Source organism: Bactrocera neohumeralis, chromosome 6, assembly GCF_024586455.1.
Source record: "Bactrocera neohumeralis isolate Rockhampton chromosome 6, APGP_CSIRO_Bneo_wtdbg2-racon-allhic-juicebox.fasta_v2, whole genome shotgun sequence".
In the NCBI taxonomy this organism is placed as follows: domain Eukaryota; kingdom Metazoa; phylum Arthropoda; class Insecta; order Diptera; family Tephritidae; genus Bactrocera; species Bactrocera neohumeralis.
The window spans coordinates 33370340-33389971 of NC_065923.1; the positions used below are offsets into that span (position 1 = coordinate 33370340).

At 38.3% G+C, this 19632-nt stretch overlaps 1 protein-coding gene across 1 annotated transcript in view; it reads right to left on the reverse strand.

Annotated features, from left to right (window-relative positions):
- The window catches only part of LOC126761039 (homeobox protein araucan), a 165151-nt gene extending 146375 nt beyond the window's left edge, over positions 1–18776 (reverse strand). The window contains exon 1 of the mRNA XM_050476929.1: positions 18668–18776. Within this exon, the coding sequence (XP_050332886.1) occupies positions 18668–18733 (66 nt within the window). The 5' untranslated portion in view covers positions 18734–18776. The remainder of the gene's footprint in view (positions 1–18667) is intronic.
- Between the last annotated feature and the right edge of the window lie 856 nt (positions 18777–19632).

Sequence of the window (19632 nt, forward strand, 5' to 3'; positions counted from 1 at the left end):
AATTGCCGGTGTGTGTATGTTATGCTACAAGGTGGCCGCGATGCCGCACCAAACGCTTCGCTTGCTGAATTTTTGTGTGAGAAAAATTGGAAAAGCGTACATACACATATACATTTCTTTAAACATATTAATTTACATGTCTACGTTTGGAGGTGGCGGTAGGGAAAAAGTGGCATAAAGTAAAAATATACAGTAACTATGTTGGTATATGTATAAATCTCTTGTTGAAAGCATTTTCCCACTGAAATTCACCACATCTCTTAACGTACATAAGTGTTTGCTTATATCGAAAGCATTTAGTTGGAAGTTATGCCTGCTTGCGTAAACGTTTTTTAAATGGTAGAATTTTCTAAGTAAAATGAAGCTGCTAGTCGAAGGTGTTAGAGATTGAGCTGTTATTTCTTCGTCATGCTTTGGAACTCTTGTTAGAAATTTAGAGCAGAAGGCGTTGACGAGTGATCGTGGGAAAATTTAAAGGACTGTACTTGTCGTACAAGGAAAATACTTCTATAGTAAATTATAACAAAGAACATTAAAATATTTGAAAATAACCTTAACCCTTCATGGTTTCGATTTTTCAAGGATTGTCTTGCTATGGGGACTAATGAATTTAATTTGACATCGTTATTCTAGCAAATTCCGGTTTACTTTTAAGTATTCGGGTTGTGTAATATAACGGGCTTTTTCGTGTTTTGAGAAAAAAATAATAATAATTATGTGTCTATTCCATAATATGCACTTATACCAGCACTTTCTTCAATCCTCGAAAGACTGCTCAAACTCGATTTTTACAAAACTTCTTTCAAGGTTCTTACATATCTTCTAAAATTACGGCGCTTTATGGTTCTCTATATTTTTGGAAATAGGAAAGTCATACGGAGCCCTTTTCGGAAGTCCCTCGGAAAAATGTGCTCCCACGATGGCAGCAGAATTGCCAACAGGATCATCAAGAGTAAAAAATACGTGATTTCATTAGAACCATACACTAGGTATTGGGTGAAGGTAGGTAGGTAGGTAGGAGTGCCGCCCTACCGGGCTCAATTACACTTGATGTGCCATTTTGATGCACTGTTCGTAGAACCTCCTGTATCTGCTATTACGTTTCACATTCTCTTTCAAACCATTTTGAGGTTTCGATGAAACTACTTATGTCCGATATGCTTTTAGTGGAAATCCATTCAAGGTTTGGTGCTAGATGGATTCCAAGTGTTTTGTGTCGGATCTGTGCTAGAGCTGGGCATTCGCAGAGAAAGTGGAAGATTGTTTCCTTGTTCCCTGCTACTCCGCAGCCACGGCAGATGTCGTTGTAGGGCATACCAATTTTGGATGCGTGTTCCCCAAATGGCCAGTGCCCTGTTGTGGTAGCTGTTACTCTGTAAATACTTTTCCTTCACCTATTTAATAAGTCGTTGGTTCTTTTCCTGTCATATGTTGGCCATAATTGTTTAGTTATGACGCATTTTGTGATGTTTTTCCACCTGTTATTTGCAATTTGTTGAAATTGTCTATTGATCTCTCCTTTGATTGATCCTAGCCGACTTGGTATTATCTCCGCCTCGGATTCGTTGAGGAAAGCTCCTGCCTTTGCCAACTCGTCTGCTTTTTCGTTACCGAAAATGTTCCTGTGGCCGGGAACCCAGATCAAGTTTAGTTGGAGCTTGTCTTTTATTGCGCTTAGTGCTCTCTTGCAGTTGAGTACTATGCTGGAGTTTGTCATGGGTGAAGACAAGGCCAGGAGCGCCGCCTGGCTATCCGTAAATATAGTTGCTTTGTTTATATTCCCGTGGTTTTCTAATAGAGCTTCGCAGGCTTTTTCTATACCTAGTACTTCTGCTTGGAAGATGCTAGCCGAGTTCGGTAGACGTATAGAGAGAGATATGCCAAGATCAGAGGAGAATACCCCCGTGCCTACTCCACAGTCCATTTTGGACCCGTCGGTATAGACTGAGATGGTATCCTCCTCTTCTATTGAGCCTCTTCTCCATTCTCGTCTAGATGGTATCCTTACCTGGAAGTGTCTATTGAAATCCAGCTTTGGGAGAATGTAGTCTGATTTATTAATGGTGAGCTTGTTTAGGATTACACTATGTCCATAGTTCTGCTGGTTCCAACCTCCCAATTCTTTTATTCTTGTCGCCGCAATAGCTGCTGTTTTTTGAATAAAAATGTCCATTGGTAGTTGATGCAGGATCACGTTGAGCGCAACAGTCGGACATGACCTGATTGCCCCAGTAACACCCGCACATGCTGCTCTTTGTAAGGGTGAAGGAAAAGCCACACAAGTAAAAATGTTATTTTTGTCAGCAATTTTCTCAAAAATAAAATCTTAAAAAAATTTTCGAAAATCTCGTTTTTGTGTTTTAAATAGTTGTAATTGAAAAAAAAAAATAAACCGTCGATTCGGCACCTTTCGCAGCAACTCGGACTGACATATAGAACGACATGGCGCATTAAAGATCTTGAATTGAAAGCGTACAAAATACATTGACATCGCTTCACTCTATGGGCTCTTAAAAAGTTTCAAGAAGATCCAAAGTTTCCAAGCCAAATTTTGTTCAGAGATGAGGCCCATTTCTGGCTTGTAAAAACGCTAAATGCCGCATTTGGGACGAAGAGCAACCTGAAGAGATTCAAGAGCTGCCCTTTCATCCAGCAAAAAAAAACGATTTGATGTGGTTTGTAGACCGGTAGAATCATCGGTTCATATATTTTCAAAAATGATGCTGGTGAGATCCTATCCGACCGTTATCGCACCATGATTACCGATTATTCGATGCCTGAAATAGAAGCTGGCGACATTTGATTACAACCTTCCCACACATCGCAACAATCAATGGATTTATTGAGAGAATAGGTAGGTGAGCTAGCTAGCCACCAAAATCATGAGATATTACACCGTTAAACTTTTTCCTGTAACGATATGCGAACAACCCCGCTACGAATCAGGCCTTGGAGCAAAACATCACCTGTGTCATTCGCCAGTTACCAGTCGAAATGTTCGAACGAGTCATCGAAAATTGGATTCGACAGATGGACCATCTGTTCGTCCCCGACCAATATTTGAAAGAGATAACTTCATATAGTAAATGCCAAAGAATATTCTTTCGAATTAAAGTAAAGATTCCCCATTAAATTTGAAGTTTCTGTGTTTTTTCTTTAAAAAGTAGGGAATATCGAAATGGATGATATATACATACATATATTACAAAAATCGAGAAAACCGCATTTAAAGTTTTAAGTGACAATAAAGCTGACTTGGAGTGCGCAGCTTTTCAAGACCGTATTTTCAAACCGTTACTCGGATCAACTAGAGAATTTGGCATAATATTTAAATGCTATATAATTAAACAAGACAAAAGAACATTACACGGTTATGGTACCGCAAAAAGACAAGAAGAATAATCGGATCACCGTCTTTCTACCGTCTCAGTTTAGTCGGTGATCTAACTGTGATTTTTCATAATAAATTATTACAATTTTGGTACAGTATTTGCATAAAAATTTGTATTTTAAAATTTTGCCTCAATAAAATAAATTATAAGCCGACACCGCGAATAACGTGACTAATTGTACACAAATATTCAAAATATACATAAAAATAAAAAAAAAATCACGCATTCACCAAAGGCAGCAACTACATCATATACATATGCATATTCATTCACAATACATAATTTACAATTTTTTTCATTCATGATTTTTGTGGCGTGTCATCTATTTGGCATTGTTTCATTAATACTTTTTTTCTACCATTCATATTCTATCACTCATTTATATATTTTATTTGGCAATAAATAAATAAATGTGAAACCGGCGACGTTAATGAAATTCTAATTCGCAGTGGCAATAATAAAAACAACAACAACAAGCTGCGCTACGAGGTTTATGAGCTGGTCACAGCAGCGGCATTAGCAGCTGACTACATGTGTTTTCAACACAAATCTGCGCCTTAAGCGGCCGATCACGTACCGACGAATTGCATGCCAACAACAACAGCCACAAGAGCAAGCTGTGGTGGTTCTCATAACAACAACAGTAGCAGCGAAAACATTTGTTGCGCAGCCTTCATGCGGTAAAATAAATTTAAAAATTTACAAATGTTCATATGTATGGACATATATACGCAAATGAGCATTTAAATGTATATGAATATGAGAGCTTGTGTTAAATGCGCGCACGCGTACAAATTGCATTCCTTTCACCAATATCACCAACAATTACAGCGCCACAATCAGCGTCAGTCTAACTGACAGTAAAGACTGTGGGTAGCCTTGCTGAAGTTGGCCGACGCCGCGGCACGGCGCTTGGTCAGTATGGCTGTATGGCCGGTGTCGCACACGATCATCATGACTTGGTGTCGCCAAACGTCAGTCAAATGGTCACTTTGGCGCATGACATGGTCTTTAATGTTACAGCAAATTGACAGTAACAACAGCAACAGCTATAAACAATGCGCTTTCGCACCGCATATAAAGGTATACATACTCGTATAAATAAATGTATATACCAACACAGATATATATGAAGCTTTATTTACATACATAGAATATGCGTGTGTATATTTGCGTATTGATGTTCTTGCGCCAAATAAGTACATTAGGTCATATGTACACATGTACATAGGTATGCATATAAGGTATTGCACAAAACAGGCGGGTAGAATTCATCGACGTCTGAGAAAGGGTTGTCGAGTTAAATGTTTGTATTAATATTTCTACAATAATTAGGTTGTCAAATATCTCCGTTCCGTCTTTTTGTCTTTTGAATTTATATTCTACAGAGCTCGTATCTGGCAATACTATACATCTTTGAAAGGTCTTGACATAACCTACAAAACGACGCTATGCATGATTAGTTTAGATATTGCGTTCAACAGTTATAGACGTGTAAACATGGAGTTCACTAACGCCGAAATTCGCGTTTGGCATCTCGTGACATCGCCCAGAAGATGGGAGTTAGACACCAAACCATTTTAAATCATCTGCAGAAGGCTGTATACATAAAAAAGCTTCATGTTGTAGGCCGCATGATTTTACGCAAAAAAACCTTCTGGACCTAATCAACGCCTGCGATATGCTGCTGAAGCGTAACGAACTCGACCCATTTTTGAAGCGGATGGTGACTGACGACGAAAAATGGAACACATACGACAATATCAAGCGAAAACGGTCATGGTCGAAGGACGGTGAATCGTCCCAAACAGTGGCCAAGCCGGGATTGACGGCCAGGAAGGTTTTGCTGTGTGTTTGGTGGGATTGGAAAGGAATCATCCACTAAGAGCTGCTCCCATATGGCCAGACGCTTAATTCTACCATTTGCTGCGAACAACTGGACCTCTTAAAACAGGCGATCGACCAGAAGCGTTCAAAATTGGCCAACAAGAAGGGTGTAGTCATCCACCAGGACAACGCCAAACCACACACTTCGTTGATGACTTGTCAGAAGCTACGGGAGCTCGGATGGGAGGTTTTATCGCATCCACCATATGGCCCGGACGTAGCGCCAAACGATTACCACCTGTCCTGTCCAAGGCGAACGCCCTTGTTGGTGTAAAGTTGAACTCAAAAGAAGCTTGTGAAAAGTGGCTGCCCGAGTTCTTCGCAAATAAGGAGGGGGCTTCTACGAGGGTGATATTATGAAGTTGCCGTCTAGATGGAAACAGATTATCGAACGAAACGGCGCGTATTTGAACTAATCCGATCACAGTAAAACTTTTTATAAAGCATTGAATAAAGAGCAAAAAAGCGGAAGGGCGATATTTGACAACCTAATATATTTAATAATAGTAACAATGCGCAAAATGTTAAGCTCAGCTTACATAAGCTGCCTTCGATTCGCTAAAACTTAGAGAGTAGCGAAACGAACAAGCTTCAGCGGCTCTATTTACCAAATCCACTCAGTTGCTGGATAAGGTCTAATTTCGGTAGCATCTGGAGCGAAATGGGCTAATGATGGCCTGAATGCGATCGCTTGTCCTCCCTTTTCAAGCAAACAACCGTAGCTGCTGTTCAATCAGACGAACGCGCTTTCAGTGCAACCCTGCACTTCTTTTTTTGGTGCTGAAACTCTTCTCTCCGAATCGAAAAGTTGCTTTAGTAACTCCCTAGTTTCGTTTTCTATTTTTTGACATGTAAATTTTCTGCCCAGGAATCGAAGACAGCTTTTAGTTTTGTTTTCATATTAATAAGGTGTTAATGATTTTAGAAATATTATTTTCCACAAGTAGTGAACCCTGTTTATTCGTCTAATTATGAATTACAGTGCTGTTGTTAAAGTCATTTCGGCATTTCTTTGTGGTTTTAATTTCGCTACTGCAATGTAATTGACAAAACGTTAGTGAATTACTAATTAACTACTGTAATGAGTCATCAATATGCTTTCTGTGAATGCACATTTTGCATTGCATATGTAAGTATATACTATATATAATATCTATATAAATATGTTTAGATCTAAAATTGAAAGAAGCATTTTGGAATACCGGATTTTTATTTCATACCTATTTTGACCTTATATTCCGTAAAAATTATTCATACATGGAAGATGGAGTCATGTGTAGAAGTGGAGGATTTAGTCATGTCTTGAAGTTCTCTCAAGTAAGGAAAGCTCTCTGAGCGTCAATCATTTGGGAGTGGCCCGAAGCGATTCTTTTACATATGGCTCAAGCAACTCACCACCTCCGGTCTTAGACCAAGTATCCTCTGGGTAGCCGAAAAATATTTTTCTCTCCCCAGGGCTGTGCGCTGTATTTGAGACGATGTGACCAAAGATGATTTCTATGATGTAAAAATCGTGCTTGGCGACTTTATCTTTGGCACAACGGTCGGTAAGTTCAGTCTCCATGATGAAACATCCTCAAATGGCCCGATATATGGTAGTACTGTAGTCCTAAATTCCAGCAAAGGAATATTCAATAAGCTACCTGGCTGCCTCCGGATCGTAAAGCCTTCAACTAGATCGATCATGTTGTGATAGACGGAAGACAAGTCTCCAGTGTTTTAGGATACGGAAGCAAAGGAAGTGGGTCTGGTTGTGAACGAGTGAAGACGAAATATCTCTATCTGTCATCAAATAAACTCGCGACTTCGCTTCCATGTCACTGTTGACAGTCATAACTTCGAAGTCGTAGATAATTTCGTATCATCTTCGAAATCCAACGCAAAATATCTATTACCAACAGGTGTTACTTCGGACTGAGTGGACAATTGAGAAGTAAAGTCCTCTCACGACGAACAAAGACCAAATTCTACAAGTCACGTTTTTTTTTTCAATTCTTGAAACAGTTGTTAAAGTAAAATTCCGTTATAGCCTTCAAAGCGCATAGCGATTCACGTTTAATGGCTTCAAATGACTCAAAACATTTTCCATATAGCGGTCATTTGAGTTTGTTGAACAGCCAGCAGTCACACAGAGCTTTTTATTTTCTTCACTATATCATGAAAAGCCTTTCCCAAACATCCAAATTATGTATCTCGCCATAATCAAAGACACGTTTTCGCTTTCCACAGAGTACAGCGGCAGCATAAAGCAGCTGACCCAACAACAATTCGATAATTAATAACGCTATTCAATTCAAATGGCAACTTCCGGTGCATGGCTGAAGTTGCTGTTGTTGTACCATGCATGATAATACCAAAAAAGCGGACCGAAAAACAATAAAAAAGAATAGAATTGACGAAAGAACTCAAATTGATGGATTGCAGTGACACACTTGACGCGCACACATACACATTACACATAGAAATCGACAAATGTCTAAGCAACGCTGACCGTTGGCGATCATTGCGCATTTGATTGCTGTCATTTGTATTATTTATTGGCCTTAATGCGCATTGTACTTTGGCATGTTATTGTTTTTAATGGTTGCCCAAGAATGGCAGTAGCCATGCGCATGAATTTCGAGTAGTCAAAAACACTCGACGCTTGACAAGGATTTAGAGAATGATCGCGCGTTCGACGTAGACGAACGTCAGATCGCCGCTTATGTACGCGTATTAGCGTTGTTGGTCATTGGCCGCCGGGCGTTTGTTGTTGTTGTTGCAGTTAATAGACAATGCTTAAATAGCTGGCCAGCACATTTGCACGTACTTAGCGGACAAAAGATTTTTAGTAGACACCAAAAACATAAGCGCGCCATAGCATATGCGTATGTCGAAATGAGTGGAGCGGAGACAGAGGTGAGGCGCGTTTTACTTGCGCAGTCGCAGGTGCATAACTGCATGCATTTATGACTCCGATATCTGAAAATCTACATGCAATATTTGTATGCACTTTTACGCGTTTATTTCCTTTTTTCAAATTTGTTGTATTTTTCCATCATTCGCGCGTATGCATATTTGTTAGTTGCGCATGCGTATTTACGCCAGCAAGTGGTGCGTCATTTGGTCGTACGTCCGTCCGTCCATTGAGCAAAAGAAAAAGCAGAAGCGCAGATGAGTAGTACACGTTCCAAGCTGCTATGCATATGCACTTCTACGGTGGACTGCCGCATTGCATGCGTAATAATCTGCACCTGTGCACCTGCGCGCCGCGCTTAGTCGCATTGCCGCACTTTTGTTGTCGTTGTCGTCGTCGGTTTCGTTGCCGAATCTAGATGTGGCACCGAGTAAGGCGTTTTTTAATTGCAGCGACATGCGCGGACTGCAAATCGCTGCACTTCTGCCGTTCACTGCACTTGCGCGCGATCGCGCCAATCGACGCCAAAACGACAAGACGGCGGTCGATCGATCGCATGATCGTTGAATCGTAGGTTCGACCGAAACGGCACTGCGCGCTTTGTATACAACGCCAAGCGCGCACCGTTGCAATTGAAATGCGATTTTCACTTTTTGTTCATTCAACGCCGCCACACGGTTGCATTGACGCCATTTAGCTGTATGAGTAATATATCTGTTTGTGTCGGTTACTTATGGTGCCTTTAAGTTTTCGTTTACCTCTTGCTTTGACTCCAAGCGTTGTTGTCATCAGTTGGGGAAGCAGCAACAACAGATCATTGTGCCCTGCTGTTGTTGCGCTGTTTGTCGTCAGTCATTTTACGTCCGTGGCCCTAAAATAGGCATCTCTTCACACCTTCTTTAGTGGCCGCAGTCAACAAGACAAATGCGTAATGTTTGTGCCGTGTTGTTGCCAATGGTTTCCTCTTTTTTCATCTCAACTCACCAGTTTTTTAGCGCCATTTATGGCGCGAATCAATCGCCACATTTGTTGTTCAATTGTCACTATTTAACTCAGGAATCAGCAATTACCATTGCGTTTAGCATCATACGTCACGTTCACCTAAGTCACATCATGTCCATATACTTTCATCCAAATATATGTACATACTTATACATATTACAAATATATGTACATACATATACACGCATATATACTCTGTATCTCTAAGTCTATAAAAACTTGTAATGTAAAGCTTTTCCCATTCGTCGTTCGCGCAATGAATGAATCTCGTCGTAATTGTGATCAGCGTAATAAGCAATGGCCGCATGAGAAAAACATCGAGCAAATTACAGATCATCAACGTGTCAGAAAAACGTCTGAAATTGGTATTCAACATGTCTGCTTTCAAAGCCATTATTAGTTTTGATATAATCAACGTTTTGCTTATTTATTAATCGCTTACAAATATGATAAAAAGAAAACTCGGCGGGAAATTAGACCCTTAGTCAATGTCTATAGTCTAAAATAATAACATACTCGTATCTCTGATAAATCGGCTTGTGAGTAATAAAATTTTATTTTTTCATTCATGATTAGGGCTCTGCGCAGCTTTTTCGCGCATAAAAACAGCATGTAGCCTCTACTCTCAGGCTTCTTGGCGAAAATGTGCTAAAAACAAGAAAAAACGTTAACTTCGGTTGCACCGAAGCTAAATACCCTTCACAGGTGCATTTCTGTTAGTAACTATGTGTTCAGTTTGTATGGAAGCTATATGCCATAGTAATCCGTTCTAAACAAGTATTTTGGAGATTACATTGTTGTCTTAAAAAATAACATATATCAAATTTCGTGAATATATCTTGTCAAATGTGAAAGTTTTTCATACAAGAACTTGATTCCGATCGTTCAGTTTATATGGCAGCTATATGCTATAGTTAACCGATCTGAATAATTTCTTCAAATATTACTCTTTTGCATTAGAAAATAACATATACCAAATTTCGTGAATATATCTTGTCAAATGTAAAAGTTTTCCATACAAGCCTTTAATTCCGATCGTTCAGTTCGTATGGCAGCTATATGTTATAGTGGTCCGATATCGGCCGTTCCGACAAATGAGCAGCTTCTTGAGGAGAAAATGACGTTTGCAAAATTTCAAAACGATATCTTAAAAACTGAGAGACTAGTTCGTATATATACAGACAGACGGACAAACAGACAGACGGACATGGCTAAATCGACTCAGCTCGACATACTGATCATTTATATATATACTTTATAGGGTCTCCGACGATTCCTTCTGGGTGTTACAAACTTCGTGACAAACTTAATATACCCTGTTCAGGGTATAATTATGCGAAAAATACTGAAAATAAAACGTGGAGGTATCTGTAATTACTGTCTTCAAAATGTCCTGTTTTACTCAATGTAAATTTGCATGGAATACTCAGAAACAATGTTTGCGCCAAATACCCAGATATCCGAACAATCTACCAATGTATGTGAATAAGTGGGTGAAATATCTTCATCGAGTTTGTTTTCTCAAAAAAAAAGGTATCAATGTTGATGGGATCGTTACATGATGGCAGATTATGTGGTTCGTTACATGATGGCTACTGTGGATTGCACCGCGACCTAAGATCCCTCTCCTAAATCACAATGACTCATCTAGCCCCAGCATATTGATAAATTCCAATATATATGGAAACATGGATCCAAGGGCCTACCGACTGCCGTTCAGTGTATTGGAATTTCAGGCTCCATGGCGCAGAACCGACTAAGATCAGCCAGTTCATTATACCTTTGTGATCGGGCAACCAGATAAGGTACATTTGGTTACGATCTCATATACTGTTCAGTCGTTCTATATACTCCTGCATGAATAGTGATTTGTCTGTTTCTCTGTTTGAAATATGCTCAGAAAACTTGCCATAGGTATGGAGAGTTTTCTACGTGGTCCTTGTACTATCCCTAAGCAGTAACTCGAGAGCATAACGGTTCCATTTAGCCTTACTGATGATGGTAATTTGAACTTCTTAGTGGGGTTTAAACTTTTGGTAATCCTGTTCCTTGGGAGAAGAGCCAGTGGTATTTCGTCACTTCAGTCTTTCATGTGCTGCGAAGGGATTACCTTACCTCTGCCAAACGGTTCTGCTGTCATTTGAAACTGTGTGTTTGCAAACCTATTCAATTTCTAAGTGAAGCGGTGTGAGATCCACCATGACTTCAAGTGCTGCGAACATATGCGCATGACACCCGCCTCGCAGATGCAGGCGCATCGTTGCAGAATCGATAGTTGAAATTCAACCGAAGTCTGCGATGCTTTCGAGGCCCAAGCCACCGTCCATAAGTGATAATCGGTATACATGGTATACAACCACCTAAAAATCCTTGGCTTGCAGCCTCAGGATCTACCAGCCATAGTCAGGTCAACATGCTGCTTCAACCACAGAGTGGAATCCAACGTGAAACCAAGGTATTTGACCATATCTTTCTGCCCTCAAGGGTTAGGTTTCTGAGGCCAGGCAGAGACCTGCGTCTCGTAAACGGGTCGATGATCGTCTTTGAGGGGTTGGCAGCGGATTCCATTGTTGGTTAACAAAACGAGCAGTTCGTCCACAACAAGGCTCCACAATTGGGGGGATTGCACTCCACCCTGTGGGCAGTCTCTTGGATTATCGACCGGAAATTTTTAAAAGAGAGCTAATTAAAAGCGTTTTATTGAAATGTTATATTTCATATATATTTTGGAAATTTACTATATACTTCGATGCATTTTTTATTTTTTTTTTTTATTTTTTTTTTTTCAAAACAAAACTGCCTTTACAAAGACTTCAGTTATTATGTTTCATGTTTTCTGATTGTTGAAAGAAAAATTAAAATAAAGATTAATAAGTAAACGGGAGCAGACCTCAGCAAACTTATTGATATATTCATGAAGGATTCAGTATTATTAGTGTAATGAGCTGAGTCGATTTAACCATTTCCGCCTGTCCGTACATTGATTTGAAATTTTGCATACTTCCTCCTCTTCTCTTCAAGAAGCTGTTTATTTGTCAAAACCGCCGATATCGTTCTTCTATAGAGTATAGCTGTCATAAAAACTGAACGTTCCAAGTCAAATTCGTGTAAAGAAAACTTCTTTATTTTACCAGATATCTTCACAAAATTTAGTATACAAACTAAACGATGGAAATCAAGAGCTTGTATGGAAAACGGTTTCATTTCATGAGATATTTTTATAAAATTTGACATGTTTTATTGACCATGTCAATGTTGCAATCTCCGAAAAAATTGTTTAGATTGAGTCACTATAACATATAGCTGTCGTACAAACTGGGTTGGCTTAGGGTTAGCAGTTTGGATTTTGGCTTGGAAGACGAAGGACGTCTTGAGCGTCCAAAAAAGTTTGAAGATGAGGCACCAGAACCATTACGCAATGAACGAACTCGCAAAATATTTAGCAGCCACTCTAGCCGCCATTTAAAAATGTTTGAAAACAGTCAGAAATATTCAAAAGTGATAAAATGAAAAGACAGTTTTGTTTTTCTTAAATACATAAACGTTCAAATTTTGAAAACAGCTCACGAATATGGTTATAGATCCGTTTTATCATATTATTATTGTCAAATATGCACGTCGAATTGTTTTCATTACGAAAATCCACTGGGCTCATGAAGCGAATAAAATGTTACCCATACACACTAAAAATAACGGCTTCCGATTGTATTATCAAAGAAAATTTATTAAATTCAAAAGCGCGCACCAAATTAATATCTAACGCGTGATTCTTATCAGTAAAGTGAGGCAAACCAGCCGCTGCCTCAGCAGCAAATTAAAGTTATTTAAAGCCAAATTAATTGTGGCTAAACTCAAAATGTGATTGTCCAGTGGCAATTGACAGCCAAACCAACAAATGTGTATGTATACATATTTACTGCTGAACGCATGAAATCAAATGGCAATGGTGAATGAAACTCGTATCGCCACACGGTAGCTAAATGAAACGAAAGTCAAGTTTGAAATGGTTGCGCCGCTTAATCGCACTAATGAAAGTTAAAACACAAAGCGGCAGGCACGCGGCCACACCCACTGGCAACCAGATGTCACACTACTATAGCATTAGTTGTAACTTTTTGTTTTTGTAGTTTGCTTTGGTTGTTAATTGCATGTTCATACCTGATAGATACACACCCATTTGCGTTTAGGCATCAATTACAAGCGTACATTCCCCGATAAGCCACCGCCACAAAGAAAACAAAAGCACCAACATCGCAAGCTCGTCAAAGCGTTGATGCTAAACGCTACTTTGCTGTCGCACAAATTGCGGTAGCCTCGATTCCATTCAACACTCCCGAAAATGTGTTGCGCGTTCATATCTGTTTCATATCAATTTATTGATGTGATGTAAGTTCGCATTTGTTGACATGTAAAAGGTGATTTCGTAAGTGTTCGTAACACAAAAACGTTTGCCACTGGAGGCACTGAGAGAAATTAAAAAATCTGTTTTTGAAATTCAAAAAAGTGCTGTCGAAAAAAATGTATTAACATTTCGGACTAAAATGGGTTACTCTCTCGGGAATAGTATTTCCATTTTCTGAGCTCTCAACTTGAAAATTTTAACATGTGTTTCAAATTTCGATTGCATAAAAGTATATCTAATAAGAAAGTTGGAGAGTTTTGAATGTCCTTTTTAGGTTAGCTTAGGTAATACTTACGATCCTTGCGACAAAGAGGTCGTATGATCCAATTTGGTTCGAACTGGTTAGAACACTGGTATTTTATGATACCAGTAAAACTCGTAAAACTACAAAGTGCTTTGAGGTTATACATTTTTTTAGATGTCTATATCAATGACATCCAAGTTGCCTGGTTTGCCGACCAACGTTTAAACCTCAATCTAACGGAAGCTGTTCAATTGAAAAGAGAGTGTCTAGAAGTTTGCTCAGTACCAAAGAAAAACAAGCATACTCTTTGCTTATGCGGCCTCGGAAGGACTGCTGGACCTTTATTGGCCGTTATTTAGGATCGCAAAACACATTTATCTGCGTATGACGAATACTTCAGTTCAAATTAAACTGAACCTCGATCATTAATAAGGATCAGTAGGTCTATAATGGCGTGACAGTCGATCAATATAACCTTACCTCCTCAAAACCTGCCTCAGACCTCATTTATCATTCAGCCACAAACACCTTCAGAGTTATTTCTTTCCAGTATGGCTTTGAAAATAATTTATCGTTACATTTAAGTAAAACAAAAATTAAAATAAATTGGCAAATGATTTCCAGAGGGATCATTCTAATCAGGAACTACCGATGCTCGAAATCTACGTTATTATAAGATCAACACACATTTAAGTCTTAACGATCATTTTTGGAGTAAAAATGACATTCGCCTAAAATTAGACTCGTCACAACCTTTCTGCAAAGAGTTGTACCTAAGTAATTCTGCCCAAGAGCTGTCAACTCATATCAAAAAGTAAGTATAAGAAACACTCTTTGTCATCGCAGATCACGCAAACAATTTAATTAATCGTCAATATTTATTTTATCGCCTTCAACGCAATCCTCACCAGATGTAATACACTTATGCCAACGATTTTTCCAGTCTTCGAAACTCTTTTCATAAGCACTTTTTGGATGACCTTCAGCTCGTTCAGCGAATTTTGTTTTATCTCTTCGAACGACTAAAAACGGGTTTAACGGAGCGGCAATTCCAGGTTGGGTAACAAGAAAAAATCAGATCATATCTATTGAATACGGTGGTTGATCGATGGTTTTCATTGTATTTTTGGCTTTAAATTAGTCTTCCACAATTCCGACAGTTTTCGACGGATGTTCTCACGCTTTAATACGGCCAAAGAGACCCGTTTACGGTCCACTTTTTGAAAAAAATTCAGCTTTATCTGGACGAGTCGAGCAAGAACGTGTTTTATACACAAAATATCCACGAAAATCATTCGAATGGACTCGCGAGAGATGTCGAGCTCTCTGACCATATCATTTATCTAGGAATTTAATTATAATTTCCGAGTACTTTTTTGTCAACTTCGGTTGAACTGACGCTATGATTCCCTTCACAAATACTACAAAAGATTAATTACAAGAACTTTGATTGGTCTTGTTGTATGGTAGCTATATACTATAGCGACTCGATCTCAACAATTTCTTCGGAGAATGCAACTTCGATATTTCCTCTATTGAAAAAGTTTTTATACAAGAATTTCTAGCTCTTTAGTGAGAAAGTTCCAGATCGATATCTCAAAAACTGAGAGACAAGTTCATTTATATATAGACCAACGGACAGACAGATGGACATGGCTTAATCGCGCTAATCATTTATGTACATATATAGTATATATGCACTTTAAATGGTCTTTGAAGTTTCCTTTTGGGTGTACCAAACACTTAATATACCCTTTTCATAAATATACTATTTTCATAAGTCCAGCAGCAAAGCGACAGCACATTTCAGTGTAGATCGCATCTATGAAATCATTTAGCATATTTACATACCATTTATCATAACTTGTTGAAAATAAGAGCAGTCGCCAAACAAGTTTTAAATGCATGTTTAATTTTCAATAAAGAAAGGAAAAAGAATGAAAAGCAATGTTGTCAAAATAGATAAAAATATTTGATAAAGCACCGCCAGCATTCACAATGCGACAATAAATGCTGTTTATACAATACTAGTTACATACATACAAATCTACAAAAGTATTTTCGTTTCATGTTCTATTTTTTGCGCGACATGTTTTTGCTTCTGAATTCCATTTGTGACAAAAATCTTACAAGACAAAACAGTAAACAGCAAAACATGTTCATAAAAAGTAATAACATGACAGGGTGCGTAATTAATTATTGCTACATAATTGATAGTTCGATAGTTCAGCAGCCACTGTGCGTTGCCAATTCGTAGTTAAACAGTTTTTGAAAGTTGTCACACCGAAATTGGCCTTTTGTGTTGAAAAACAAAGCGTTCAAAATTTTGTTACGAATAATTGGTAGGAGAATTATTTATGTATATATCAATACCAATATATATAATATATGTACATATAAGTATGTATTTTATGTATAGTGTTTTGTCAACGCGAACAATGCCGTTAAAATAGCACGTGTGGCCAAAACCGTTGGTTATTTTAAGAGACACTTACATAGTATTTGAAACTCACAATGAAATTAGTTCTGCTCATATTCAGGTTGGCAGGTTTTTTTCTTACCAATCGTTTACTGCACACTTTAATTGTAATTCGCGGAATTACCATTGAAATGAATTAGTAATGAATGATAAATAAATATTTTTAATGAATGAAAAATTTTGACTTCCAATCCTTTACGTACATATATAATTGTATATGTTTATCTGCCTGCATGTATTACAATGATGGATCACCGTCAACTGTTTGACTATGTATTATGAGTAAGAGACCTCATGTAGGTTGTACTTTTCACATTTTGTTTTGTGGAATATTGTTTAAGCTTTCTTTATACAAGAGCTGTCCAATTCACTCCTCAAACACAAGATCAGTTAAATTCCTTAATATTGAATTATACATATATGTACACGTTCCTGGACATCTATCGCACTGATTAATATACAATGACCTTCTTCTAATATATTTATAATTTTAGTAAAGACTCTAAAACAATCTTAAACACACTTTTTATAAGCTTATCGGAATAAGAGAACTTATAATCACAGCGGCGGTCGGAATATGCAACCGTTTCGAGAGCCAGTCTAGCCTGAAGGAAGAGGAGGTGAAACAGCTGGCTTGGGCTAGAGAGGAGGTAAAAAACGGCCGGGCTCACTTCGCCACTCGAAACTGGTTCAATGCCTTGAATCGAGCGTACAGATATGCTAACCGCATTGACGAGCATATTTCTGCAAAGAGGCAGCATTCGACGGAAAGCGAAATGAAGAAAAAGAGGAATTGCAAGGACATAGACGGAAAGCTAGACGTCAAGCACGCGGATACGCCGACAACGTCCAAAGGAGCGGCGGCAGCCAATGACCGGTGGAAAATAGTGGAAATGAAGCTATTGGAAGCCCTCTTCTCTAGAATGGACGCCGAACCCAGCGCACCCATGCCATCTTTTGATAGTGCATGATGGCTTAGCGGTGTCAAAATTTTAAAATGTTACGACGACTTGTCGCTAACATGGGTGAGGGAAGCGTTTAGAATGCTTTCAAACCTGTTGGGAAGGAGCGAAACTGGAGAAGGTAGACCGCAGTAGTATTCCACCGAGATCTGTCAGCCCCATTATGCGGGCGTGTATCGTCACCCCACAGTGACCAGTTGGTATTCCGATCATATTCTTACAGTCTCTTCTATCGAGACTTTTGCAGTTTTGCACCCAAGTAGTTCGTTGCATCGGTTTTCGATTTTCTTTACCATGCTTCTGTCCAGATTATAGTAAAGACAATACATGGGTTTCCTAAAGCTTATGACGTTTTCGGGTGTTAGCCGTACATCATTCTTGGCAATCTTTCCACTACCTCCCTGCTTCCAAAAACACTTCTGGCCGATAAGCGATACGATGTTACTGCCTCGACTTGGCTGTGGTCCGGCAGCTTAATAGGCTGCCTTCTTTCTGGACAGTATAACCCCGCACCAACTCTATCCTCCAGTTTCGAGCCATCCGTATAAATGTTTTGAGTGTTACGGGATAAAAATTGAAAATTTATATTTTTTAACTGAAAACCTATATTTAAGAGTAGTTAAATGTAAATAAAACAAAAAGTGCTATAGTAAAAACATTTTTTAGGTTAGGTCAGGTCGCAGGTTGTAAGATTGCAGCCACTTAGACAAATATTTGTCCTTTATGATATCAAAAATCTGTTTAAAGTACATCACCTCATAGATGAACGAAGCGTTTTGAGCTCTCCATAATTAAAAACAAAAATCAAATTATTGGCAAGTGCTTGTTAAGCTCACTGGAGTTCCATAGATCCAGCGCTAGAACTCATGAGAATTGTAAACTTGGGATAAACACTTTTTATTTGTCCATCTGGTATTTATGAAACAAATTTTGGTTTTTTATTTTTATACCAGGATTTAGGATTAGAAATAAGAAAATTTTATTTAATTAATGTTTTCGCGTTTACAATTGAAATTGCCTTTTCAATACCACATTTGCCACCCTGAGGAGAACAATAACCGTTTTTAAGTGCTAAAAGTTTATATCGTCACCTAAATTCAAATTGAGTTTTTTATTGCTTACGATTATCAAAAAATTTTCAACTTCCGCTGTCAGATATAACCAGCAAATAACCAATATATAACTATTTTATAACCAAAACTTTTTGTTTCAATATGAGTGGTTTCTATTATATCGGTTTTCCTTCGCCTTTAAACTTATGAAAAGTGATGTTACGTTTGTTTGCATTTTAGGTGACGTTATATTCATTCCGCATATTTAAAATCAGCAAACCATCAGTAAGCAATAATTATTGCTCATTTATAATCAATATGAACGCGTATAAGGAAGAGTCTTCCACTTACCATAAAACTACCTGTTGTTTTGGTCGGTTGTAATGTCACCTTTGGTAGCGGCACGTTGTATGACATGATTTCATATGAATTCAAATCGTTCCACAGCTGAATAATTGCTTATTATGAGTTGAAGTGAATTAATTAAAATTGGAAATTATAAACCAAATGCGCACAAATTGTAACAAATTCGATTCAAATCAAATGCAATTTCACACGCGCTATAATCATTAGGCTCACAGTATGTATAAATGTGCACATATTATATATGTATTTGTGAGAACAGACAGCACATGCGAGTCATCAAATTATTGATACAGCAAAGACCGACACAAATCACTCGTTTGGTAATGCGAATTCGCCTACGTTTTAATATTAATCGCAACGACAAAACTGTATAATCAATCATAAATCAATGCAATAAATTGCATAATTTGCGAAACAATGTAAGCTTGCACTTCTCGGCATAATTATTGTGCTTAACGGTAAATCTGTATAAATTTCACTCGATCACATTCACCGATCCGCACTGAGGACTCAACAACACACAGAGCGCGCACTTTCTTCGCTTGAACTTCGCGCGTTCACTAATCGGCGATGTGTATGGCAATCGGGCATTGACAACAACGACGTGTTTTGTAAACATAGCAAACTTGAGCCGACAAACACCTTTACATATGTAAAGAGGAGGTATGTAACTTGTTTTTAAGAATGTTTTGTTGTTAATAACTCATAAAGAAAGCTATTTAACAATCAAAAAGGCGTGTATTGGCAAGTCTTTACAGTTCTTACATATTTACATATAAATATTCGAGGTATGAATTAAAAGCTCGCTTTTAGCTGACGAGCGTTCGAATCGCGCTAACGTAGCGAGTTTTGAAAATTCATTCACAATTCGTTAACACAAGAAAAAAGTGCTTTAACTTCAGTTTGGACTATTTTTGTGAACACCTAGTTATTGCTTAAAGCAGTATTTC